Source organism: Echiichthys vipera (assembly GCF_963691815.1).
Source record: "Echiichthys vipera genome assembly, chromosome: 19".
In the NCBI taxonomy this organism is placed as follows: Eukaryota; Metazoa; Chordata; class Actinopteri; order Perciformes; family Trachinidae; genus Echiichthys; species Echiichthys vipera.
In genome coordinates, this window is record NC_139844.1 from 5,741,009 (window position 1) to 5,767,531 (window position 26,523).

The window sequence follows — 26,523 nt, forward strand, 5'->3', positions numbered from 1 at the left end:
AACATGTCAGTAATGTTAGCCTAGCTACCTGCCCATGTTCCGACATTCTCCTTGCTGACTTTTTGTGACACATTCAGAATTAGAATCTGAAACAATTTGCATGTGTCATTAACAAGCGGCAGACTTATAGCGCGCGTCTGTGCAATAATGTTAAAATAATGGGTATTAATTATGTTGAATTATGTTTCTCAGTCGCTGAGGCTATACTTGGGGGGGGGGGGGGTGTATATAAACGTTGATTAGTCAACTAATCGCTCTAAAGGATGACCTCTGGTCGACCAAGAAAACCCTTGGTTGGGGGCAGCCCTAGTGGCAGTTCAGCTTCAAAGCTGCGTTAAAACTCAGTGACATTGAAGCTGCAGCAGTGACACGCTCCTGACAGAATCTGTCGCAGTTAAAAACCTGCTGCGTCTATACGCTGCCTGTCTGTTCCCCACGTATTCTAGCTGTAAAAAGTTGAAGATCCACCAACTCCACTCGGCTCCCGTTTACTTTCTTTGGCGGATGCTGATGAAGTTGGTGGATCTCCACCTTTATAGTGGGTTTTCACAGCGACTTTTTTTCAAATGCAACTCTGTCTGTTAATCTACACAATGGTGATGGTGAAAAGTAAGCTGTTGGCTTTAGTGTTTCTATCAGTTTCTATCTGTCCTGTTACTCCAATCACACACTTTGACGCTTCAAAAGTTGTGTTTAGTTACTGTATACATAATTTTCTTTTGTATCTTTTCATGTCATGGATGTAGTTATAATCACGTAAAAAATCCTAAACTCAACTTGAAAACGGATCAATGCTCCAACTCCATAATTCAGTTTTACATGAATTACAGTCTCCATCTCTTTAATTTACACTGACTTGTTCACATGAAAACTGATTACTAGTGGGAGACCTTCCAGTTTAATGCTGCTTTACTTTAGAGAAATTGAACTTGTACGGACAGTTTGTCGTTCCTATGTGGCGGGACAGCTGAGGGACAGCTCCACAACAACATAATTGTGTTGCTCAGGAGTTTAACAGAAGAATACATAAATCACCATCATCATCTGTGAGATTTGGCAGCAGAATCAATCACAGCAGGCATCGACTATCCGCCTCTTATTGACTCACAACATGAAAAATAAACATGGAGAACAACGCCGGCGCTTCACCTCACAGGAGGCTGAACAAAAAGGCAAAAGAGGGAGACGGAAAGAAGGTGATTGATTTTATGTACGATGCAGCGTTTCCAACACTTCACTAAATCCACATAATTGCTCCAGATGAACCTATTTACCTTCACCTGCAGCAGCCAGGGTCAACTGAGACACCGGGTACGTCTATTCAGAGCATGTGCATTTGTATGGTGACAGTGTTGAATCAGGAGTGGGCCTGGGTAAATGCTGCACTATGTTCCCAAGTTAGTCTAAAGTGTGTCTGCTGCTGAGCAGGTCCAGGCCTGTGGCTACTACAGCTGGATTGCTGCAGAGTTGGTGACAGTTCTCCTGAAGGGCTGTCACAGTAAAGTATGGAGTCATTATAAGTCGATCTGTATGGCCTGTCTGTGAGTTACTCTTCACTTTGTGTTGTGCTCACTGAGCAGCAGAAGCAGCAGCAGCAGTTGTTGCAGCAGCAGCAGTTGTTGCAGCAGCAGTAGCAGTTGCAGCAGCAGTTGTCGCAGCAGCAGCACCAGCAATTGTTGCAGCAGCAGCAGCAGCAGTTGTTGCAGCAACAGCAGTTGTTGCAGCAACAGCAGTTGTTGCAGCAGCAGCAGCAGTTGTTGAAGCAGCAGTAGCAGCAGCCGCAGGTGTTGCATCAGCAGTAGCAGCAGCAGCAGCAGGTCTTGCAGCAGCAGTTGCTGTAGCAGCAGTAGCAGCAGCAGCAGCAGGTCTTGCAGCAGCAGCAGTTGCTGTAGCAGCAGCAGCAGGTGTTGCAGCAGCAGCAGTTGCTGTATTAGCAGTTGCAGCAGCAGCAGGTCTTGCAGCAGAAGCAGTTGCTGTAGCAGCAGCAGCAGCAGTTGCTGTACTAGCAGTAGCAGCAGCAGCAGGTGCTGTAGCAGCAGTACCAGCAGCAGCAGCAGTTGTTGCAGCAGCAGCAGCGGCAGCAGCAGCAGGTGTTGCAGCAGCAGCAGTTGTCGCAGCAGCACAGCCTGAATCATTTCTAGTGACAGCTGACTGACAGCTGCAGGATTCAACTAAATGATTGCACAAACAGGCAGGTGACAGGAACTGCCTCAAACTATTGTCAGTGTGTGAGGTTTGGCAGTGGAGGTGCTGCAGAGTGCAGGACACAGAGCTTGCAGGCAGCCTTGACTCACATCACACTGTCACATCAGTCTCCACAGCCTGGACATTCACATTCACATGACTTTATAGTCAGATTTGTATTACATGAAAGTGTCTATGGCCTCCTTACGCGTCATCGTGTAAGGAAATTATATTTTGGGTTTTCTGCACCTTGATCTTTATTCTACTCAACATGGACCTGTTGTCCTTGTATGGAGACTCTTTTCAGCAGCAACAAGCTAAAAAAAACTGCAAATTAAGACAGACTCTTTAAATGTTATCCATTCATGCAAATTGAAATTAAGCTTGTAATTTAGTTTGGAAAGATTTGCAAAGAAAGCAACAGTAGAAATAGTTTTTGCATGTGGTTCAAATGTATTGAGACAAAGACTATAGTTTGTGATTATATTTATCTGTATAAACACAAACAATGCACTACGCTCTGTGTAACTCCCTCTCAAGCACGGCAAACACAAGTGGTTTCCTTTACTGGTTTATTGAAGTCTTCTCTCCAAGTCAAACCGTGAAAACTAATAATACACAGTATTAAACACAAAAACACATGTTAGCTTATTAGCCGTGAAATAATACATAAAGAAAGTAAAATACAAACAGACAAATTACCTCGTTGGCTGCATGCTACGAAAGGAAATCATCTTGACGCCTTCATATCTTCAATATCTCTTAATTTGCTTCTCAACATGTAATACTCTCGTTCGTTTAACTATCACACTTACCCGCAACACATACGGTGCCTGCATGCTTCTGTCTCATGAACTCTCGTTACGGCAGCTCAGTGGAGGTTTCAAAATAAAAGTCCCTTTTATATTGCCAGTTAAACCAATAGAAAATTACAAAATAAAATCCAAATAAATGACAACAGTTACACTCTGTAACACTCTGTAATATTTATTAATAAATAATTAAAACTTGTGATGGTGCAGGAATTAAAACCGAATTAGCAGACAGTGCTTCATTCTGCAAAAGTTTTGTGTAACGTGCACACCGTAGAAAGTTTAGGAAACTTTTAAATCCTGACCCAGATGTGTTCTGCATACATTTACACCAGCATAAACTGGTGTTCCTGATCCTGAGCCAAAGAGAACCCGACCCCTCATGTCACATCAATGCCCTTTTTTGGTAAGAGGAAATGAGGCGGAGTCAAAGTCTGACAAGATGGCGACTCCCGTAGGTGAGGATGATTGGATAGCAGAGAGAACGGACCTCGATGGAGAGGATATGTCCATTTTTTATACAGTCTATGTTATGGACAGACAGGTGAGAGTTTTCAGTCAGCTCTCACCAGAGTAAAGTTTGCAGAGATAGCTCGTTGCTTTATTAAAAACTCTGCTGTGTCAGGTCCCCTTCCAACCTGAAATCTTGTCAAACCGCAGCGTGTACTGACGGATGGTACTGCAGATCAATGTGGACACTCGGAGACGGACGGCCTCCTTCCTCCCTCCTCTGGGATGTAATACACGAGCTCAACAGGCCTCATCCCTTACCCGCTTCACCTGCCAGCTTACATATATCACCTTCCAAGCTGACGTCCACGTCCTCTGCTGATGGAGTCTGTTTCAACTCAGACCTCCATCTGCAGAGAAACAGACGGGTTGACTGCGAGCTCCAGCACCTTCATGTACGCACCGACAGCAACAACTCTGCTCTATAATAAAGTGCACTAGATCATAATAACATTAGATAGCATCATCTAAGGCGGAGCTGCAGATCCAGCAGCTTCTGTGCTTCATTTTTCACACAGCAAAAAAGACGAGTTATGAGTCTGTGAAAGTCGAGTCACGACCTGGAGCTGAAACTCAAAACGTAACTTCTTTGTTCAGTTTAAAGCGAATCTCCTTTTTATACAGTCTATGAGTATCTCTTTGAAAAACACAATCCTCACTACGGCAATCGCAGAGGCACTCAGCTGAAAGTCTCCAGTTAACAGAGTCACTGTTAAACCGAAACACAGAGTCAGTCTTCTTTAAGTTTGATTCTGAAGTTATCAAGTCAGTTTGCTTTAAGTTTGATTCTGAAGTTATCAAGTCAGTCTGCTTTAAGTTTGATTCTGAAGTTATCAAGTCAGTCTGCTTTAAGTTTGATTCTGAAGTTATCAAGTCAGTCTGCTTTAAGTTTGATTCTGAAGTTATCAAGTCAGTCTGCTTTAAGTTTAATTCTAAAGTTATCTCTTGTCAGTGTGTGGACACGTCAGAATTTTGCAGTTTTCACTGCTACAATGTTGCATCTGTGGATGCTGGTAATGCAACCACATCAAAGTCTACTGTACTGTGTCGTTTTCATCATAATAAATGCCCAGGTCTAATGACGCGCCTGCTTCATTATGAAAACAATGTGACACTTTACAGACTTCATCCTCCTGCAGTTGGTTATCACCACATCTGTGAGGCTGCGTTCACATGACAACACTCACTTCCTGTCTGAAGTGTCTCATACGTGACATCAGTGCGCCCCTGCTGTGAAACTCAAACAATAACGATGGAACAAAAACGTCACAGGCGCGTGGCCTCTGTTGCACAGCTGTAGTAACCGTAGCAACAGCCATGAACTCAAGGAACGAGAAGGAGGCGGAGCGACCAGTTTCTGTGACCAGTGTAGCATTAAAGCACAGTGGAATTAGCACGCAATAACGAGGTAGCAGCCGCTAAATAAGTCAAATATAATTCTCGATGGTCACACTCTGGTCAAAGTGTGGAAACATGTCACTGTGGCCTGATGAGAGACAACTGTGCAGCACATTTTCTGTAACAAGTGAACAGAGCTGCAATGATTAATTGATTCATTATCAACTATTTAATTAATCACCAACTATTATGAAAATCGATGTATCAGTTTCAAAATCCTCTTCTGTCAGCTCCTTAAATGTGAATATTTCCTGGTTTCTTTCCTCTGTCACAGTAAACTGAATATGGTTGACACATTTGAGGACGTCATCTTGTTCTTTGGGAAACTCTGATCCACATTTTTCAACACATTATAAACCAAACAACTGATCAGTATAACCGTTGCAGTTGCAGCCCTACAGGGGAAGTATGAAAATACTGAGGAATGACTCACATTTGGCAGCTTCTAACTCAAATAGTTGGATATCAATATTGTTTTTTTTTCTGTTGTCATTTCTGTGAGGTGTGCATTTAAAAAACAAAACTGTACGTAACGTATTCATCAACAAAATTATACTGATAATTCTAGATCACAGATCATTTTATTCATATAATGATGATAGTAATAAACACCATAATAACATTTATTAATTGTAGCATTACATTTTTCATTTTAATATCTTCTTCTTTGCATTACATTCCAGACTTGTATTGGCTGCAGCTGGAGCTTTTATCTTTTGGACCGTCAGAAGTGTAAAGAAACGTATTCAGAGTATTTTTTACATGATAGATGCAGACGAGAGACGAGTCTTATATTTCAACTTCAGCCTGACAGGATAACAAGTACACAAATGACGAAATGTTGGCTGCACATTTCACCATTTTTCAGCATTTGGAGTGTAATGGAAATATGACAAGTGGACGACCGCTACAGGTGCCCATCCATCTCAAATGGCCTCTAATGGGAGCTGGCAGATCTCAACTCCCAGGTGGCTTTGCAGGCTTCTTCCTCGCTGACAAAGGCAGCGGTTAACGGCTCTGATGGACATTTATCATCAATGAACTGAAGAGAAACGCTTTTACACAGATTTGAATACATAGAAGCAGCTGAAGGTGTGTGTGTGTGTGTGTGTGTGTGTGTGTGTGTGTGTGTGTGTAATTGTGTGTGCTGAAAACACACATGCATCCAAAGGTGACGGTTAAATGTTTTTGCTCTTAGACACTGCAGGTGTCTGAGGGCCCGTCCACACAAAGACGCTTTTCCCTGTAACCGCTAAACTTTAGTATTGTTTCTGCCATCCCCCCACATCCATCCGAGACTGAAAACGATATTTTTTCTAACCAGGTCCCAGAGTTGGAAGATTTGAAATGATGCCGTCATCGCCCTACCTCTGACCTCTAACCCTGCGGCGTTACAACAACAGTAGTGCTGTGTGAGAGGAGAGAGACGGACCCATAAACTGAACTGGACTCTGAGCCACATGCATGGGAATGAATTAGGCCGAGCACAGATTTCTCTCTTTTCCCTGATGCTATGAATAAGTCGCTAAATTGGTCACTAGTGGCTTTTTTATAAATAATCTTGCCAAGAAGATTGCATAAAGAAGCGAAACAGTGCCTGTCTGTGAGTGCTTTGAGACAGGGAAGGGGCTCCCAGCAGCACCCGCTGCTCGGCGAGGACACTAACTACAGAGTGATCGGTGCATCAGAGTCCAAGACAGCACAAAAGTCTCCACTAACACCGGAAACAGTGACACATTTCTCCCTAGGATGGAGGAGGATTTGGGAAGTCTCCAGATTTGGAGAGAAACTGTCTGGTGTTTATACACTCTGTCTCCCCTTCTCTTCTTCTCCTTGTTGGTGTATTTCTGTGGCAGTTACAGCTCCACATTCAGGCCTGGCATGTGTATGACAGCGTTTTTAGTCAGTTTCACTGGTTTCGTGTGGACACAGATATTTCCTGAGCCGAGTCCGTGTGGACGGAAAACTTTTTAAGAACGACGGGGAAAAAGAAAGGTTGTTTACGATTGTGTGGACGTACCCTAAGAGCATCTTTGGAGAAATGCCCAAACCCTGGCAGCAAATCAGAGCAAACACAAATCAGCAGCAGCCAGATTGCAGAGCAGAGAGGATCCTCAGTAATCAGCACTTTGCTTCTGGCTAACTATATTTTAGATTTTTTATTTACTAGTCTTCATTCGAGTCAGTCAGGTTAGACGCCATCGGGCTCAGGAACCTGCACCTGTTCTTCACCGAGCAGAATCGGATTAATGAAACAAGTGCTCTCTGTGGAAGATAACTTCTGCAAATGTAATCCTCCTCGATCCAGTTTTTCACCAATGTCTTCTAATCCTTTTATTGTGTGCAAATTATGTTTTGATGGCATCGTGTGAGTGCTCCAGAGATGTGAGAGGGTCAGACCCCAGAAGAGGAACAATAAAACAAATATGTATAACACAATGTAGTTTGTGATTTACAACTACTACAGTAATGGTAGTACTGTGACCGTAAGATCTGATCTCTGGTCAGCAAATTTCTTGAAAACAGCATACATGCGTACTCCACCGCCATGATTCCTCAGGCTAGCCTGTTTCTATATGCTACGCTATGCTAACTGACCGCATTGGAAGTGAAAAGTCAAATTTGATAAAGTATTACTTTGTGAATCATGAACCCACATGATTGATGGGTCAGTTTGTGAAAACTTCCATATACAGTAAGAAGATTCTGCCGAAACCCATCGGCACTGGACATGGAAATACATGCAAGATCAGAAACACATGTACTGAATTTGACTGTTGTAGCAGTAAGACAGAAACAACAGAAATAAATACAGAATAAAGACGCAATCACTGGTTCAAGCCTTCCCTCTGTCGACAAAAGGAAAACGATCAATTTCCAGAATCAAAGCCATGACATTAGACTACAAACAACAAAAATAATAAACTGGTACAAACTCAGCAGGGTTCCACCAACAGAAATAAATAATAAAATGTGCATCAACTTAAATAAGAGGAGAATAATGTTGAGAAACTATACAAGAGTAGAGAAAAGGTCATTGCAAATTCTTAGTTTTCTAAAATACATGAGCAGGGTAGTGCTCTGCAACTGCTGAAAGGTGACTTCGTCCTGATCCTCTTTGTTCATCTTTAGGTTTTAAATCATTATAAAAGTTATGAATCTTACTGGTCAGATGGCATCGTGGATTTTACCAAGCCCCCACCACAGCCACTTCCTGGTTGATCCAATCAGGAAGTGCCAAAAATGTCAGTTCTCTGAGTGTCCACTAGGGGCAGGTTTCGTAATAGAGCAGTTTCTCATTGACCGCCATGTTAAACAGGCCGTTTTCACAGCATCATTAAACCTGTTTAAGCCCTGGTACAAAGAAAATTATAGTCTGTATGTTTAGGTCATATCTCCATGACAACACTGAGGGGGGTGAATTTTTTTGTGCCAGGCGAGTTTTTATTTTACTGGAGGTTAAAGTTTATGAATAAGCTGTCAAGAGGAAATGAGGCGGATTCAAAGTCTGAAAAAATGGCGACTCCCGTAGATGAGAACGATTGGATCAAGTCGAGAGAACAGACCCCGACGGAGAGGCTACATCAATTTATATATATTTTATGGATTTTACTCATTTAGTTTTAGTTTAAAAAAAAAAAATTCAAAGTAAAAATGGAAGTTCAACGTTTGTAGAAGGGTTTAAAGGGTAACTGAGGTATATTTTAAACTGGTCTCTATCTCTCCATGTATATCTGTGTAACTGACACTTTTTAAAATGTGTCAGTATTGAGGCGAGCTGCAGTCTGGCTGCTGTGAACCAGCTTAACCTGCACACACACAATCTATATGTTCACTAAGAGTGTTAGTTTTTACACTGACAGGCTCACATTATCACGACACACACATACATGGGGAAATAGAGTCCAGGTTGAAAAATACTGAACTTCTCCTTTAATGTGAGTCGTCAGAGACAGATGAACTCATCGTTGAGTTGAACTGAACAAGCAAACCTCTGTAGTCTTCCTAAAGTCCCACTGACTACGTCTTCCCTTCCACTTCACTGCGTCGACTTCAGTTGCTCACTGAAATGCCAGACATGCAGTCGAGAGATGGGAGGACAAACCTGAGGGAATAAAGATCCTGCAGCAGGCGCTGTGTGTTTCTTTCTGAGCCAACAACATGTGCTGCAGAGAGGATTTTTTATTTTTCTGTGTGTGTGACCATGCCGAGGTCGTCTAATGAGCTCCTCTGGGCTTCGTTTACGTGTGTAAACTGTGTAATGGATTCAGAAGCATGTGAAATGAAAAAAGCATTATGTGGCGGTGATAACTCTCCTTCGGTTGGACACGTGGAGGCCTGATGAGCTCAGAAAAACACAGCTGACATTTTTTATGTGTTTGTGTTGAGATGGGCGACCTGTGCGGAGTGCGTTATGACTGACATAATTGACCTTTTTCGTATGTCTCCGGCAATCTGAGCATCTGCCTGACAAGGTCAAACTCCTCGTACTGTACCACGCTCCACATGTAATGCATTTGATGTTATCTCTCATTTAATGCTATTTTATGGCCTTTTTGTACTCTTATGTTGTGTATTTCCACTTTATTGATTAATTTTATAGCATTGCTACAGAAGTATTTCATCCTTAATCTCGTTATTATCAACGATAATAAGGATATTCTATTTTATCCAACATGATCTATATTCTGCCTGCGTCCATCTCTTCCTCTATGTCCGTCCATTTCATCAGGAGACATTTGAAAGGAAGCTTTTAGCCTGCAGGTAGTGGCGGGAGTCAAACCTTCTGTCCTCTCAAACATAAGTGATTGTGAATTTACTGTTTTCATCATTTTTTTTAGTTTTTTAGGATTTCTACATCATGCATGACGGGTTTTTGAAGCTGCAGTGTGAAAATCTGAAGCTTAGACTTATACAGTAATGATAATTATGTTAATTTACATATGGATTACGGTGTACTTTTTGTATGTAAGTATGAACAGTGAATGAGGGCAACCTGATCACAGGATGTTCGGTGCTGGGATAAAGCTTGACACCCACTGTTTGTTTGACAATGACTCCGTCGGCTTTACAACAATGACATTTAAACATTTGGTTAAAATCTATCAGTAGAAAAATAACGTTGTTCCAACATCCAAACAATGCTAATCAATCAACTGTTGAAAAAGTGTTGATACATGATTAATGGTACAATGTTGACAGACAACAACTCTGGATTAAACATTTGTTGAGTCGGGATGAAAAGGTTTACTACATCTCCTGGCGAACTTTGAGAGTAACTCCAGTCTGATACAAGGGCTCGATTGGAGGACGGATGTTGTCAATCACACAAACATGGTGACTAGAACTTGATTCTATTGGCTCTGACGGTTCCAGACAACGCCTGCTTGTGCATCATCAGGCTTTTTGACCTGGACCGGTTTGGACGTTTTTCATGAAAATGAATGTTGAAAAAAGGCTGTGTGTAAAATGTTGGCACAATGTGATCATTCAGCCATGGCCGATAATAAAGCGTCAGTAAAATGTCTTTATTAATATTGTTCCTGGTCTTGCTTTGGCCAATTGACTTCTTCATAGTTGGCTGGGCTTATTTGAATGTCAGTGTATGTGGTGCTTTCCATGTAACGTAGATGAGATCTCTTCAAGATGATGAGTAAAAATAATTAGTAAAAAATAAACATTTTACAAATGACCCCTTTGTTTAGAGTATTTTGCACTGTGTTTTAGGACAATCACAGATACAGAGTTCCTTAAACTTAGTGTTAATGTATTTATTTCAAGGTGTTTGGTGTTACTGGAGCTACTGTTGCGCACATCAATACTTTGGTGAAAACAGTTTAACAAAAATATAGGGTTTCATACTATGTTGAACTGCAGGACTTTATAGTGATGGAGAAATTTCAACGTTGATTGGTTTTGAAAAATGTAAACTGAAATCAATATTGATTCAGTGTTGGCGAATTAATGTTGAGAAACAGCTAGTTCAACGTTGATTGGTTTTGCAAACTCTAAAGAAAAATTCAATGGTTATCCAACCCTGGCACCTGACATTGATTCAACAGTGACTCAACGTTAAAATGCCAGCTGGGTTGGTTTACCAAGAGACTGTTTAATTTACTCCACCCCAGAATGAGCCGATGTAGACAGACCGAACTAAAGACAATACAAGACAACACTCCTGCACTTTGTCCACCAAACATTCAGCTCCACACCTCGATGACTTTGACTCAACGACAGAAGTCCTGACTGGAGAAACCAGTAACTGACTTTGCTCCCAAAGTTTCCCTCCAGATTTATTTAGTAGAATGACAGTTCATGTTTTTGGCTCTTATTTTTAAGGACATGTCCCTCTCAGTACACTAGATCAGGTTTTGTGTTAGGACCCAATTGGTTTCACATAGTATCTGCAGTATATTATGCACACGAATATAATCACACCAACAACACAAGGCTTGAGCAGCTCCCAGTGCATCTCCCCACATATTAAATGAAAATGGTGCAGCTGAGCTCCAGTCAGTAACTTTATCTTTCATCCTTTCACCGCAGCTGATTATTTCTCATTGTGCCTTTTTTTATCTGGGCTCCTCCAGATGGAGACGAGGAAGCGTCTGGCCAAGATCGTGCTGGTGTTCGTGGGCCTGTTCGCCCTGTGCTGGTTCCCCAACCACGTGCTCTACATGTACCGCTCCTTCCACTACCACCAGATGGATCTGTCGCTGGCTCACCTCGTCATCACGCTGCTCGCCAGAGTCCTCAGCTTCTCCTCGTCCTGCGTTAACCCCTTCGCCCTCTACCTGCTCAGCGAGAGTTTCCGCAGACACTTCAACAGGTTGGGTCTCATCTCACACAACAGTTTCTGGATCCTGTCAGCCTTGAGTCCAATAAGAACACAAACATGCCTTAAAAGATGGCTCTGGTGTTATTCTACATTTGGTCTATCTACAGCGATTAGTCCCCCCCCGGTATAGCCTCAGTGACCAAATACCATAATTCATCATAACTAATAACCATTATTTTATAAATGTGCACAACTGCGCGCTTTAAGTCCAACGCCTATTAATGACACATGCAAATTGTTTCAGATTCTAATTCTAAATGTGTCATAAAAAAATCAGCAAGGAGACTGTGGGAACATGGGCAGATAGCTAGGCTAATGTTACTTACATGTTTAAGGTGGTAGGTCAAGTTCGGCTGATGTTCTTTACATGTTAAAGGTGGTAGGTCATGTTCGACTAATGTCACATGTTTAAGGTGGTAGGTCATGTTCGTCTAACATTACTTACATGTTTTAAGGGGGTAGGTCATGTTCGTCTAACGTTACTTACTTGTTTAAGGTGGTAAGTCCTGTTCGTCTAACGTTACTTACATGTTTAAGGTGGTAGGTCATGTTCGTCTAACGTTACTGACATGTTTAAGGTGGTAGGTCATGTTCGTCTAACGTTACTTACTTGTTTAAGGTGGTAAGTCCTGTTCGTCTAACGTTACTTACATGTTTAAGGTGGTAGGTCATGTTCGTCTAACGTTACATACATGTTTTAAGGGGGTAGGTCATGTTCGTCTAACGTTACTGACATGTTTAAGGTGGTAGGTCATGTTCGTCTAACATTACTTACTTGTTTAAGGTGGTAAGTCCTGTTCGTCTAACGTTACTTACATGTTTAAGGTGGTAGGTCATGTTCGTTGTGGACAAGTGAGAGTCAAAGTTTTTCTTGAAAAGTTTGCATGTGACCTTCTTGGGGTCATCCTTGTTCTTTTCAAAGTGATCCCATATTTTAGACGTCTTTCCCGACATTATTGGCTATTAGGGCTATTTTTTAACAGGCCTGCCCTGTTAAAAAAAAAAAAAAAATGACAGTGAGTGAGTGCCACGACTTCCTGTATCTGGCCCTTCAAATGAAAAGCCTGGCCTGCATTTTAGGCCAGCTGCCAGTCACATAGATTTTCATTTAATTTTGACAAGACACAGCTCCAAATTTTTTTTCCGGCGACCAATGGACTAATGAAATTTTGGTCAGCTAATGATTTTTTGGTCGACCAGTGCTTGGTCGACTATTTAGGGGCAGCCCCAATAGTTTTATTTTTAAAAAGCCTCAGTAATTCCCTTAAGCAGCCGGTCCCTGTAGCTTTTAACAAACGCAAGTCAAACAGGAGGATATAGAGCATTTGTTGGGGATTATTTTCAGCTGGGGAAGAATTTTATTCTCCAATTCTTTTTGAATCATATTTAGATATGTACTTCATGTGACTGTTGCTGAAATTTGAGAGGATGCTCAACATTGTGTTGCTGCTCAGGTGAACTGCCCTGACCATAAAAAAGATGGAAAACATGCAGAGGGTGATCGCTTGAACAATCCTGTATTTCTCTATTGATTTTACTTATAAAATAGAGAATAACAGGACGCACTGATGTGGGGAGGACATAGATGAGAAGCCTGCTGATGGCTGAGGACAGGCTGCTGCTCAGTGTTGGCGAGCGTTGCTCTCTGTGTATACAACACAGAAAAATTGCAATTGTCGACTAATCAAAACTTTCCAGAAGGCTGAACATTTGTCCAACTCAGAAATAGATTCAGTAAAAACTTAGATGGTGAGCACTTCTATTTTCTCCGTAAATGGACTCCATGGCCTCAAGATGAAGTAATCATGGCTTCATCATTTTTGAAAATGTAATTTTGAGTGCTCCCACTTCCACTAAACATCATCACTGGATACCTCTGCAGGAGGAACAATCCAAGAACAGTGAGTCTCTTTTAGTGAGCAGCAGGAAGCGTAGGGACGGGCTCTGTGCTTTCATTTGGGTCGGATCTGCCCTGACACCTCAGGAGCAGCAGAGAATACAGAACGCATGAAAAATAAGATGTGCCGTTGGGAAGCAATTATGACAAGGCTGTAGCACGAAGCATGCACCATAATTCGCCTGTCTTTGGATTTATTTCTTATTATTCGAAAGGATAAGTCCAACTTTCCATAAAGTACAGAGGCATTAAGCCTTCACCTTCTGTACCCGGGGAACTGGTTAACCACCTTTATTTCCCTGGTTCTTTGGGACTTTGGGAAAAATAAAATCAGTCCATAGACCGGCACACAGTTCAGATTTGACTATTGGAGAGGTGATGAATAGTTAATAGCTGCTGTAACGGCTGCAATGAATTATTTTTTATTCTTCAATAATCTGCAAATTATATTCTTAATCAATTGATTAATTACTTAGTCTAAATACAATTTTAAGATAGATATATATAATGTCAGAGAATAGTAACAAATGTTCATCAAAGTCTCCCAAGGTGACGTCTTCAAATAATGAAAAAAAATCATAAAACACAGAAAAGGGTTACATTTTCAAATGAGACAATGAAACCACTGATTATTAATTCAGTCAAAATAGTTTTTCATATAAGCATCCTTTATAGCCGCTGTAATGGTTTCTTTTCTGTTGGGGCTGCAATAATTCATTTAATTATTGAATGATTTGCAGATGAGGTTCTTAAGTAATCGACTAATTACTTTGTATAAATAAAGTTTAAAGATTAAAACAAAATGTCCGAAGACTGTGACAAATGTCCGTCTAAATCTCCCGAGCTGACGTCTTTAAATTGCTTCTTTGTCCGACCAACAACCGTAAACTTTTTTCATCATAGAAAAAAGTTTAAAAAGCCAATAAACGCTGACACCAGTGACTTACTGTTCCCCATCTGTTTATACCGTTCACATTATTATATTGTTTATACTATATTGTGTGTTAATTGCTTATATTACACTTTGCTTATTGTTTTATTATATATTATTTTCTAAATATGTACCAAGGGGGAGTAGCACTCCAATTTCGTTGTATGCAAATGCAATGACAATAAAGGCTATTCTATTAAAAATGACTGAAACAATTGGATTGTCAAAATAGTTGACAGTGAATTTTCTGTGGATCTGCTTGTGTCATAAAGATGGGATACATGCTGTCCTGAGCAGCTGTGACTACATGTTTTATACACACATGGATGTCACAGTAAAAGGTGTTAACGACATGTCACCTGCACCTATTCTTGTACCAATCCTCCTCTGCAATAATTGTTAAGCATTTGCAACCACATTCATTTTGATGAAGTCAGCCCAGTTTCTAATGTGATGCAACAGATTTAGCAGCATTTTTTCACAGGTAATATATCCAACAACACAGAGAAGATAATCATCTGGAGAACAATAAGTCTGACATCAGGGAAAGTGAGAATTAGAAAGAGTTAAAGACAATGCACCAGCTGTACATTGTAGACCTTTTAAATTATTGCTTTCTCTTTGGTTATCAGCTGTGACAGTGTGTGCCATGTATATGAGGCCGGAGCAGCAGCCAGTCCTGAGGAAGATCTCCTCTCCCCCAGCACCCGTCTGTTTGTGGCTTTTGTTTCCTTTTCTTTGTTTTAAACAGCAGATACATCCCCACAGGCTGTTCTCATTCACTGTTCCTACATACAACTACAATTTATTACTGAAGAAATACGTCCGGAGAAAAGGAGGAAATCAGGTGACATAGTTTAAGAGCATCTAAACCCCCACAGGACTAACCAGACAGGTGTCCTGGAAGAATAAGACCAAACCACCAACTACACTTAACCGTCGCCTTTTGTCGTCTAAACTTAACTGTCACCTTTTGTCGTCTAAACTTAACCGTCACCCTGTTGTTGTCTAAACTTCACCATTACCTTTTGGTGTCTGAACTTACCCGTCACCTTTTGTCGTCAAAACTTAACCGTTGCCTTTTGTCGTCTAAACTTAACTGTCACATTTGTCGTCTAAACTTAACCGTCAGCCTGTTGTCGTCTAAACTTAACCATTACCTTTTGTCGTCTAAACTTAACCATCACCTTTTGTCGTCAAAACTTAACCGTTGCCTTTTGAATAAACTTAACCGTAACCTTTTGTCTAAACTTAACCATCACCTTTTGTTGTCTGAACTTAACCGTCATTTTTTGTCGTCTAAACTTAACCGTCGCCTTTTGTCGTCTTAACTTAACCATCACCTTTTTTTGTCTAAACTTAACAGTCACCTTTTGTTTTCTATACTTAACCATCACCTTTTGTCTAAACCTTACCTTCACCTTTTGTCATCTAAACTTAATCATCACCTTTTGTCGTCTGAACTTAACCGTCACCTTTTGTCGTCTAAACTTAACCATCACCTTTTGTCATCTAAGCTTAACCGTCTTCTTTTGTCGTCTAAACTTAACGTGGTCTTCTGGACTCATACTTTAATCTGGTCCTGTCCTGTCTAGTTTCCATCCTCATTTTTATTTAATACTATCATTTATTTCTGCTCAGGTCCATTTTCCTCTTCGGTCTTATTTCAGTTATTTCACCCGTTTCATGAGCCATTTCGGAAAGTAATATTTCAGTCGTTAACTTTTATCAACTCTTTGCAGAGCCAAAGTATTGGAACAGAAAGCGACAACTTCTGATTCAATCAAGATATGAAAAAGTCTAAAATGTCAATTTACTAAAATGGGGAGGAATAAAAATATATTTGATAACTGGAAGTGGAAGCAGAAGATGTTCTTTCATTTTATTACTCTTTAACAACACATGCCGCACCAAATATTTCCAGATGCTTCACTTCTGTTGATATAGATTGTGATCCAATCGAATGTGTAATTAAAGAAGAACATTAGTTATGATTATGGAGTGAAATCAAACCTCTAAAATCTAGATATTTTCATGTTCTTCTTCCTCAGTCAGCTGCGATGTGGTCGAGGTCCCCGTCCTGAGCGTCAGGCCAGCTACCTGCACAGCACATCCCACATCCGTCTCACCTCCATCAAGAAGACCACGCCCACCGCCGCCATCATCGCTCCGGCGGCCAACGGCGATTCCAACAGACAAGAGGTGGCTCTGTGAAGCAGCTTCACCTTATCGAGGGAGTTCTGCGAACACGGGCCTCCTGCAGCTCTGACCCCAGTGAGTGTAGACTGTGCGAATGATACAGGGTAAATGATTGTGCCATCTGCTCCCGTCATACTGGACTTCATCATCTCTATCCTCAACTTGGCAACCAAACAAAAAAGTGCCTCTTGGAAATACAAGTTCAGACGTCAAAACCCAAAGTGAAAAGATTTTCTACAGCCACAGTGTTTGCTCAAAGTATCTATCTTACTTAAGGTGTTGGAGGAGGTTCAAAAAAGCCACAAGGCTGCGAGGACAGCTAGCATGTCTGCTGTGAAAGCTTGCTTCTTCTGTCGCTGGAATGCTCGTCATCAATCGAACTCAAAAGCCATTTTCATCTATTCGCTGACACTGTATTGATCCACAGAGAGTCTTTTTGTCTGCTGCCTCCAAGATAAGGAGGTTCACACGCAGGGCAACGTCCCCAGACAGGTACCATTCCACGTCTCATCCGAGAATGATTTTTGGGACGATTGCAGGATTGAACGTTTGACTCTCTCTGAACTCCTGCTACGACTGAGATGAATGGAGATGTAGCAGAGTAAAATAAAAAAAGGACCCAAAGCTTCGTAAACCAAAATAACTCTGTGTGTGGAGTAACAGCTGTTTGGTAAATGTTTGGTCTGTTAATCTGTGTTCACCAGGTACAACTGGAGGATGAGACTGCAGCTCCAGTCTCTGTCTGTTTCATGGATTCAAGGCTTTTAAACGACACTCAAATGCAAAATACTCGCCTGCGAATGTTTCCCATAAAGTATTCATACCTGTAGTGATTTTTGCGGCAGGTTTAAGACAGAGGTCCTTCTGAAGCAAGAGCGAGGGACTGACGGTAGTTCAGACCAAAGTTTATGTGAAGATTTTGCGGTTTGCAGTAAAATAAATGTGGCAGCTCCTTCAGATAAGCGGAGGAGTCCCGCGTCTTGTTTCCCTGCTGCAGAGTGGAGTGACATTGGTTAGCTCAGGAGGGAGTACCCACTCCGGCCGGGAGAAAAAGAGCGTCTCCTCCTCAGGAAGCCGAAGCAGCAAAAGCAAACACTGAGCTGCTGGAAGATATTTTATTGAGTTTCCTTTTAGTGAAATGCTCTGAATGAATGTGAGTACAGGGCTTTTATTGTGAAAGGGAAGAAGGGAAAGAGTGGATCTCTTTGGCTGCTTGGTCAAGTAATAAAGTTTGGACACTTGGATGAAGAAAGAGGTCTTGTTTGGTCTACGGAGCGTACGTGTTGTTATAATCCTCATAAGTTAAAAAACGTGATTGGTTGTCTATATTTGTGGTGTGATCGATAGCTAAAAAGAAATTGAGTAAAAATAATTATCTGTTTTAAAGAAAAAACACTGAGGTGTCAATTAATCACATGGCGGCGCCAGGTTTGTGCCTCACCACTATGTCTGTTTCATGACCAGTCCAGCGTGGTGACCTCAGGACTGACCCGTAAGGCTCCGGCATACACACTGGAATAGAATGGGTCCGAGTGTGAAGAAGTGGTCCTCAATTTAAACGTTCATTCATTATCCATATTATAATGGAAGACTTTATTGTCTAAATATGCTGTCTTGTGCACTTGCATGTAGAGAAACTTTACATTTGTGCACATCCTGGTGACCTGGGGCCGTATTCACAAACATTTGATCTCAGCACTAAGAGTTCTCCTTAGGAGCACTAAAAGTTCTTAGTTCAGACTAATTTCTTCAAACCTATTCCCAAATCCTCTGAGACCAACTTTTCCTAAGGAGTGGAGGGACTCCTAACATAAGACTAGAGGGCGGGGTTGACCTTGTTGCTATGGATGACATCATGTTCATCCCTTCAATGCCCACAGTGATTGGCTGAGAGGGAATGAGTCCTTGAGAGTGAATTTATGACAGAAACAATTCAATGGGGAAGAGAATGAACTGCAGCACTCCGTGGGGTCTGGATAGGACATTTATCGTTTGGAGCAGAATCCTCCTGACCGACAGCTGAGAGACGCCAAGATCGTCTGCGTTGCTGGGTTTTTTCTGTGTTCGAATAGAGGAGAGTTGTACCAACTTTAATCTGATATCAGGTGGTTTTTATTGGTTGGTGATGTGACTCCACCACGTTCATAATGCCACCTCCATTAAAGCGCTACCTTTTTGAAACATTTACTATCATTGAATCTCCCCAAAATGTTGACTGCAGCAGCCATGTTAGGTCCTTCCTCATTTACTCTGAGTGACGTTTAAATAGATTTAGGAGCTTCTTTAAAATGCGTTGTGAATTACACTTATCTTAAAAAGTTAGGAGTACTACAATTAAGAGTGAAATGCCCCTTGTTTTTAAGTGTTTCTCCTAAATCGCCAAGTAAGGACCTACTCTGAGCCTTAACATGTTTTGTGAATACGACCCACAAAACATTTGATCTCACTCATAAACAAAAATGTTAGGAACGTCCTCTTGAACCTTATTCACAAACTTTTACCAGAACTTTACAAGAACCAGGTAAAGTCTGAAGCTCAGATACAGGGCGGGGCTGACTGTGATTGGCTCTCTTGGGTCTTTGAGTTCTTGATAGAAATACTGTCAGAGTTATGTTATTTGAATAACCTATATCATAAAATACCTTCAATCACAGACGATGATACATTCCGCAGTGATGTTCCACGTTAACGCTCATCATGAAATCTTCCAATAATCCTGCTGCCTCATTGATTGTCCACCGAAGCAAACGCACCTGTGTATCCTGTGTGTTCGGATAAGCTGACTTCTCTCACAACACCAGGCGACCACCACTGCTCCGGCGTCTGGTGCTGCGAGCGCCAAAAAAAAAAAAAAAAAAAATCCACTAAAGAACCTGACAGAGAACAGAGCAGTTTCCTTGTGGATGCACAGACTAACAGACCCATGTGTGTGTACCATCGTGTCAGTGCTTTGTGCTGCAGTTTTGGCGTGAACTGACAGGTGATGGAGTGTGTGCGCAAAGATCTGTATATTCAAGCACTCACAGAAAAAAATATCATGTCACATATTTTTACATTTGGATGTTTCCTTTTTTCTCTTTTAAAATGTTTGATGGTGTTCTTCAGCATGTTTCATGTTTCTGTGTTGGAAAATGATGCTTGAACTTAATAAATGTTCCAGTGTGAGCGTGCACAGACTACAGCCGTTTCCCGACACTTCAATAGAAATGAATGTTTTTGTCAGTAACATAAAAGGCTGAGACATGTTTCAGGACAGTCTAACTGCTGGTTGTCACTTCAGACACTTAGCTTTCTGAATAGATGATGAGAGGTGAAATTACAGGATAGGTAACTGGCTGTCAGTGTTGCAGAAAATGGCTGTCAGTGTTCCCACAGTTAAGAGCGCTGCGGCTGCTCCCCTTACTTCTGAACTGTCATTATCTGAGGGAGTTCAATAATGAAAGAATTTTGTTTTGTTACATTATCAAGACTCACTCATGACTCACCAAAACAGATATAATTGATGGTTTGTGCACGGCTCTGCGTCACACACCAGCTGTGTTTCCATTAACTGTCACAGCAATTTCAACCAATCTTTTGAAATGTTGCCAAAAAAAATAAAAAATTCAAATGAGGTGTGTTTGCATCAACTGACTCGGATAGAATAAACTCTTGTGCGTAGCTTCGTCAGAAGGTGGTGCCGTCGGCTCCACATGACTGGAGTCCTCCGGTAAATAGAGCGAGGAAGGTCTGCCACACACACATGGAAGACCATATCTTACTGCTTCCACGAGTTTCCTGAACTTTTCAGCTCCTCTTCCTCCTCAGCAGTGAAACAGACAAAAGAAAGAAATCTCTTGTTGTAACATTAGCTTCAAATGATCTGGACCAGAGACTGAATAAAGATCGCTGCAGCAATGAGTCCTAACATCCAGAGAAGGTTCCCCTTCTACAAGTCTGAAATAAGGTCTGAGGTTTGAAGCTTAGGGAGCGGTTCAATAAATCCAATCCAAATCCAATCTCCAGAGGTCATGAAGGACATCCAAGACACCGTCAGTTCAGTTGAGAAGATCATCTTAATGAACAAAACTCTGATGAGTCATCAACTCCCCTCCCTGCACAGCAGCTGAAGCATCACGAGAACTATAGGTTCAGTCTGTCTTCTCAGGCTCCAGGGGCCTCATTTATAAACCTGTGCATAGAAACTTACAAATGATGTGCTGGCTCAATGCAAATAAATTTAGGTTACAATTTTCATGGATATTTTGGATATTTCAAATTGGCTAGTATTAAGTTCTGTACATGCCACAAGATTTTTCTAGCTAGGCCAACAGTTACTTTAGTTTGATTGACATGATTTGCCTATTCCTCTAAAAGCTTATTTAAGTTAAACCAACTTAATCTTAATTGTGTTAAAATGACTCCTTTTAGTTAATCTGACTTATTTATTTTTCTTTCATTGTACTCAGAAATGTCCATGGATATTGTATCATCATTTTTTAATGTTGAGCCAGCGCAATTTTTTCAGAAAAGTCAGAAAATATCACACATTAAAATTTCAGTTTTATGATCTGTTTATTCAAACAGTCATTTTAAACGACACTGTCAGTTCAGTTGAGAGGATCATCTTAATGAACAAAACTCTGATGGATCATCATTTTAGCATAAATGTCTAAACATTCAACACTACGCATACTACACAATATTAAACAACACACAGTAATGAACACGTTCCAAACAACATGGCAACCTTTCTTTTTGAATTAGAGGACATGAATGATAGATGCCTCTTTAACTCCTGACATTTCTTTTTTTTAGCACAGCAGATCATTTTTAATCATCAATACCTTAGGGCTTGCTTTGAGGTCATAAAGCTCAAGGAAGATCTCTTGAAAGACCTCAAAAGTGGTTTTCAGTTCTTTTGGGTAGCTGAGGTTGAGTGCATACATTACAGCCCCATTAGCAAGGCACAGGCTCTTGGAATACTAGTGTTGCTTTCGTCAACGAAAATGATGACGAAATATTGTCGTCAACAAACCTTTATCACGTGATGAAAACTAGACGAGACGACACGAAAATGCAGGGCATGTGATGACTAAGACTAAATATATAATGCATTTTTGTTGACGAATAAAAACGAGACAAAAATTTGGTTTACAAACTAAAAACTATGCTAAAATGTCTCTTGATTTTCGTTGACGAAAACGAGATGAAATAACGTTGTTCCGTCTCGTTTAGTCAGGTTATTATTATTATTATCTTGAAGTTTCTCTCCCAGTCTCGCATCTGGGCGACGTCACTTCCTCAATCCCCACACGCGCATTATTTAGATTCAGAAGATGCCGCTGCTGTGGGTCAGCGTTAACGACAACTAAAGAAACATGAGAACAAAGTCTGCCACCAGCCGGGGGTCGTGTTTGAGAGAAAAAGAAGAAACACTTTCATTACACAGACGTGGGTAGGAAAAAGGGGTGTGTTGTGGAAAAAGAAAGGGAGAAATGCGACCACGACTCTTAAGAGACACCTCAGGGCACCCCATAATGAAATTTAGGTAAGTCAAGACATTAACGCAACGATACTTTCTGTTTTATTACGCTCATGCGACACGATGCTACGGTTAATGTGTCGGGTTTTGACGCTACCTTTAGCGTAAGCCACTGGAGCTGAGAACGTGTGTGTGTGTGTGTGTGTGCGAGAGCGCGTGTGCGTGTGTGCGTGAGAGACTAGTGTTTGTGAGAGAGACTAGCGTGTGTGTGTGAGAGACTAACGTGTGTGTGTGACTAACGTGTGTGTTTGTGTATGTGACTAGTGTGTGTGTGTGTGTGTGACTAGCGTGTGTGTGTGTGTGTGTGTGTATTTGTTTGTGAGAGTGTAGTGTGTTTTTAGTTCCTACCTGACTGACTCACTCTATAAGTGGACTAAACTTCCCCTTGTTGGCCAAATACTTTCACTAGTTTTATTTTTCACACTGAACTGAATTTAGCATCAACATAAATTGGATTACTTATTCTAGACCTGTACATGCATGTAAACTAAAGATATGTGCATGGGTTTGGCTAAAAGAAAATGTTGGTTTCGTCAATACTCTGAGGTACTTTTATTATAGTGATTAAATATAATTGCATCACTAAAAAGAGGCTAATATACAATTTTCGTCGACTAAAACAAGACTAAAATGTCCTAAGTAAGACTAAAATGCTCAGACTTTAGTCGACTAAAACTAGACTAAAATGCTCAGACTATAGTCGACTAAAACTAGACTAAAATGCTCAGACTTTTAGTCGACTAAAACTAGACTAAAATGCTCAGACTTTTAGTCGAATAAAACTAGACTAAAATGCTCAGACTTTAGTCGAATAAAACTAGACTAGAATGCTCAGACTTTAGTCGACTAAAACTAGACTAAAATGCTCAGACTTTTAGTCGACTAAAACTAGACTAGACTAAAAGTAAAACAAGCCGCCAAAAACAACACTAGGGAATACCCACCTCATCCATCACTTCGCCTGTGATATCCCATCACCATCCAACTACTCCAACAAAATGGCCAGTGGGCGATACACGTGTGCTGTTCACTACTACAACTAACTAAGACATCAATATTCTTGTTGCCAATGCAGATTTTAGAATGCACTAGTGGTGCTGCAATGGCTGATGAAGTTAAATCAAACCGAAAGTGTGCAGTTACCTACAACAGCCGAGTCATGAGGCTATTGCTGCTCAAACACAATAAGCATTTTAAATAAATTTGAAAGAAACAAAGTTAACCACCAGTCAACACTTGACACAACAAACTTACTACAATTAAGCTACTGCTCGCTTACACAGTAGCCCTCCACTGCTGACCAAGAAAAAACACCTAGTGTTGTGTAAAACTATTTCTAATACCGACTACTGATTACCTGCTGTCACTAATATGAGTCAATTTTTACTCACAAAACCGCAAAGTTAGCAGATGTGTGTTGTGTTCACTCGCGCCCTGCACTTCCAGCCTGTCCGCGCTCAGCCTTGTACTCAGCTATAAGTAACACTGACATGGACTTTTTAAGTTGTGCCAGCTGAATACACTATATGTTGAGCTAAGGCGGAAATATCTGTTGAAAATCCATGCTTATTGAGTTCAAACTCTTTATTTTATTTTCAGTAAGACCAACTTATTATCAACTCAAAAAAAACGTATTTTTTCATACAGAAAAAGCTGTTAATTTTGAGCTGTACCTACTAACGCCATGAATCATTTCTTAGAGTGTGACATGTTTGGAAAGTGCCATTCTTTCAAACACTTTTCAATGACATCCGTGTTATTTTCTGCAACAATCATAAATCCAACTGTTAGCCTACGGCCAGGAGCCTCGCTCTTCTTCTGTTTGCCTCTTTCACTTTCTGCTTTTCTCTATCGTTGTCACTCCATCTTCTCCACCTCGTGTTCAACGCCCTCCACCATCTTCTCTTTATCTCGTCCTGCAGCCTCTCTGAGTCCTCTCTCGCTCTCCCATCCCCCCTCTAATAATGGGTTTAATGCACAGAGCTGCTCCTGCTGATAGGTCTCTGTTCAGACCAAACACACCAGAACACATCATCACTTCACTTTATTATCATATTCTTGCTCTATTGTCTTGTTGTGCAAAACACGTGTAGTCAGTTAAAGGTCGCTTCTCACCTGCAGCGAGGCGAAATGACATCAACGAGGGGGAAAGAATGATGATAATTAAACTAAACAAGTTCTATAATTACACAGAGACAAATGCACATAATAATAGACCGCAGATAAACGCAGCATCAAGACTTTTATTGTCTGTTCAGATGCAAGTCTGGGGATATTAGATTTTTCTTAAACAAATCTGATTTTCAAACTCAAACCAGCACTGAATGTATCTGCTGACACAACTCCTCACTAGAGCATGCCATAAACTCAATTAAATATGGCGTCCACAGTATTGTGTGCAAAACAGAGGGCTCCACATGATGTATATATTGAATTATTCAAGCCTCTCTTGTCATCTCTTCTCTGTGTAAACGACCTTCAGTTGAGCCGAACGTTCACTAATTTTCTGTCACGTGACTGTCAGTCTCAGCAGAGTCCTCCGTGGCTCAACAGTCACGCTGAGAAGCACATAATGTCATGCATGTTACTGGATCAGTGCTGCGATTCATTAGTTGATCAACATGCCCTCCTTCACTTCCCCTCAGCCCTTGGTGTTATGTAGCAGCACACGTCACACAGAGGCCACTTGGAGAGCTGAGGGCACTTCAGCCCAAACTGTCATGGATCCACCACCAGCTGCAGGTGTAGAGCTGAACTGCTTCTTACAAATAATCACAAATATCTTTAGACTCATTTGAATGAGAAGAAGTTTTCTACTCATGATTGCAATACGTTCACTTCTGTTTGTGATCTGTATCATGATTATCATCATTATTATTATTGTTATGATATATTGCAATGATGAGAAGAAATCACACAAGTCAAGTATAGATATATAAACTAAGTAAGTAGACTAAATATTTATTGCAGCTTGTCATTTTTCAGCAAAATATTAAGCATCAATGATACTTTCTCCAGAAACTACTAAACAGGCGAACAGCCCACACGTGTAAGATTACAGATTTATGATAAGTTCTTCATTAGTGGTGAGCAATCACATAACTTCAAGTCCATTACTGTCTGCGACCTACCCATGGATGTATTCCCTTCCACCAAATGCATGACTGCAATGCATTGTGTGTCATGAACGGTACAGGTATAACACAAAGGTGGACTCAATGCAGACACGGACAAAAGAAAGTTACAAATTAAACGTTTAATAATACAAATGGAAAAAACACTACAGATAATCAAACACAAGACTAACTAAACGAACACGGAAATACATGAACGGGGAGACGACGGGAGATCGGGAGACGGACGTGAAAACGGGAAGACGGGAAACTACGGAGAGAAAACAGAACACAAACACGATTAGTAAGCTTACAACGGGGAGCGTGAAAATCACTACGAGGGATGCCAGTCCGGGGGGAATAGTTTTACCAAGGTTGGGTCGACGACGGTCCGGCGCTGCATGCCTGCCAGCCTCAGGCTTTTAAGGTGGTGGTGTAATCAGCTAAACAGGCAGCAGCTTTGGGGAACGCCTACCGGACTTACAGACAGACAGGGGAAAGCACATGCAGGGAAACAGAGGGAGACAAATACACACAAGACAAAGGAGAGGAGGGCACTGACAGAGCCAGATCTTGATGTAGGTGCAACCGGCGCCCAAAGATGATTGTTCATTTTCTGGATTAACTCGAACTGTCAGTTTGATTAAAAGTAGAACCCACAGCCTGCTGGAACCAAGACCTCAAAATGCCTTCACCCCCACAACAGGTCACACCCAGGTGTGAATCCTCCAAGGCACCCAAACTGTTCATTGGCTGAATTGACCCCCAGGTGATGACATCATCCGGGCCTATATAAAGTGAAGCACACAATCTCTCGCCCTCTTTTCTACTGAATCTTTCTACTGACTCTTTCTACTGGATCTTGCTCCCGGATCTTCCTCCCGCTCTCTCTCCCTGATCACTCAACTCCAGGAGACCAGCTTCCAGCTGTCCCCTCAGCCTGGACCTGGCCTATGGCGTGGGATCACCACGAAGGTTAACCAACCGGTTATCCTCAACTGAGCACAGCATAGAGCGATCTCTTTCCTCTTTTGCCTAAGAGCCACAATCAGACAAGAACTACCACGGAGCTTCCTTTCTTCACCCAACCACTGGCATCAAGCAATGCGCAACATCT

The 26,523-nt window shown here is 41.3% G+C and overlaps 1 protein-coding gene across 1 annotated transcript in view; it reads left to right on the forward strand.

Moving 5' to 3' along the window:
• The window catches only part of nmbr (neuromedin B receptor), a gene marked incomplete at both ends in the record, with an annotated part of 53,631 nt that extends 36,847 nt beyond the window's left edge, over positions 1–16,784 (forward strand). The window contains 2 exons of the mRNA XM_083934408.1: positions 11,495–11,733; positions 16,622–16,784. Of these exons, the coding sequence (XP_083790534.1) occupies positions 11,495–11,733; positions 16,622–16,784 (402 nt within the window). The remainder of the gene's footprint in view (positions 1–11,494; positions 11,734–16,621) is intronic.
• Positions 16,785–26,523: the final 9,739 nt, after the last annotated feature.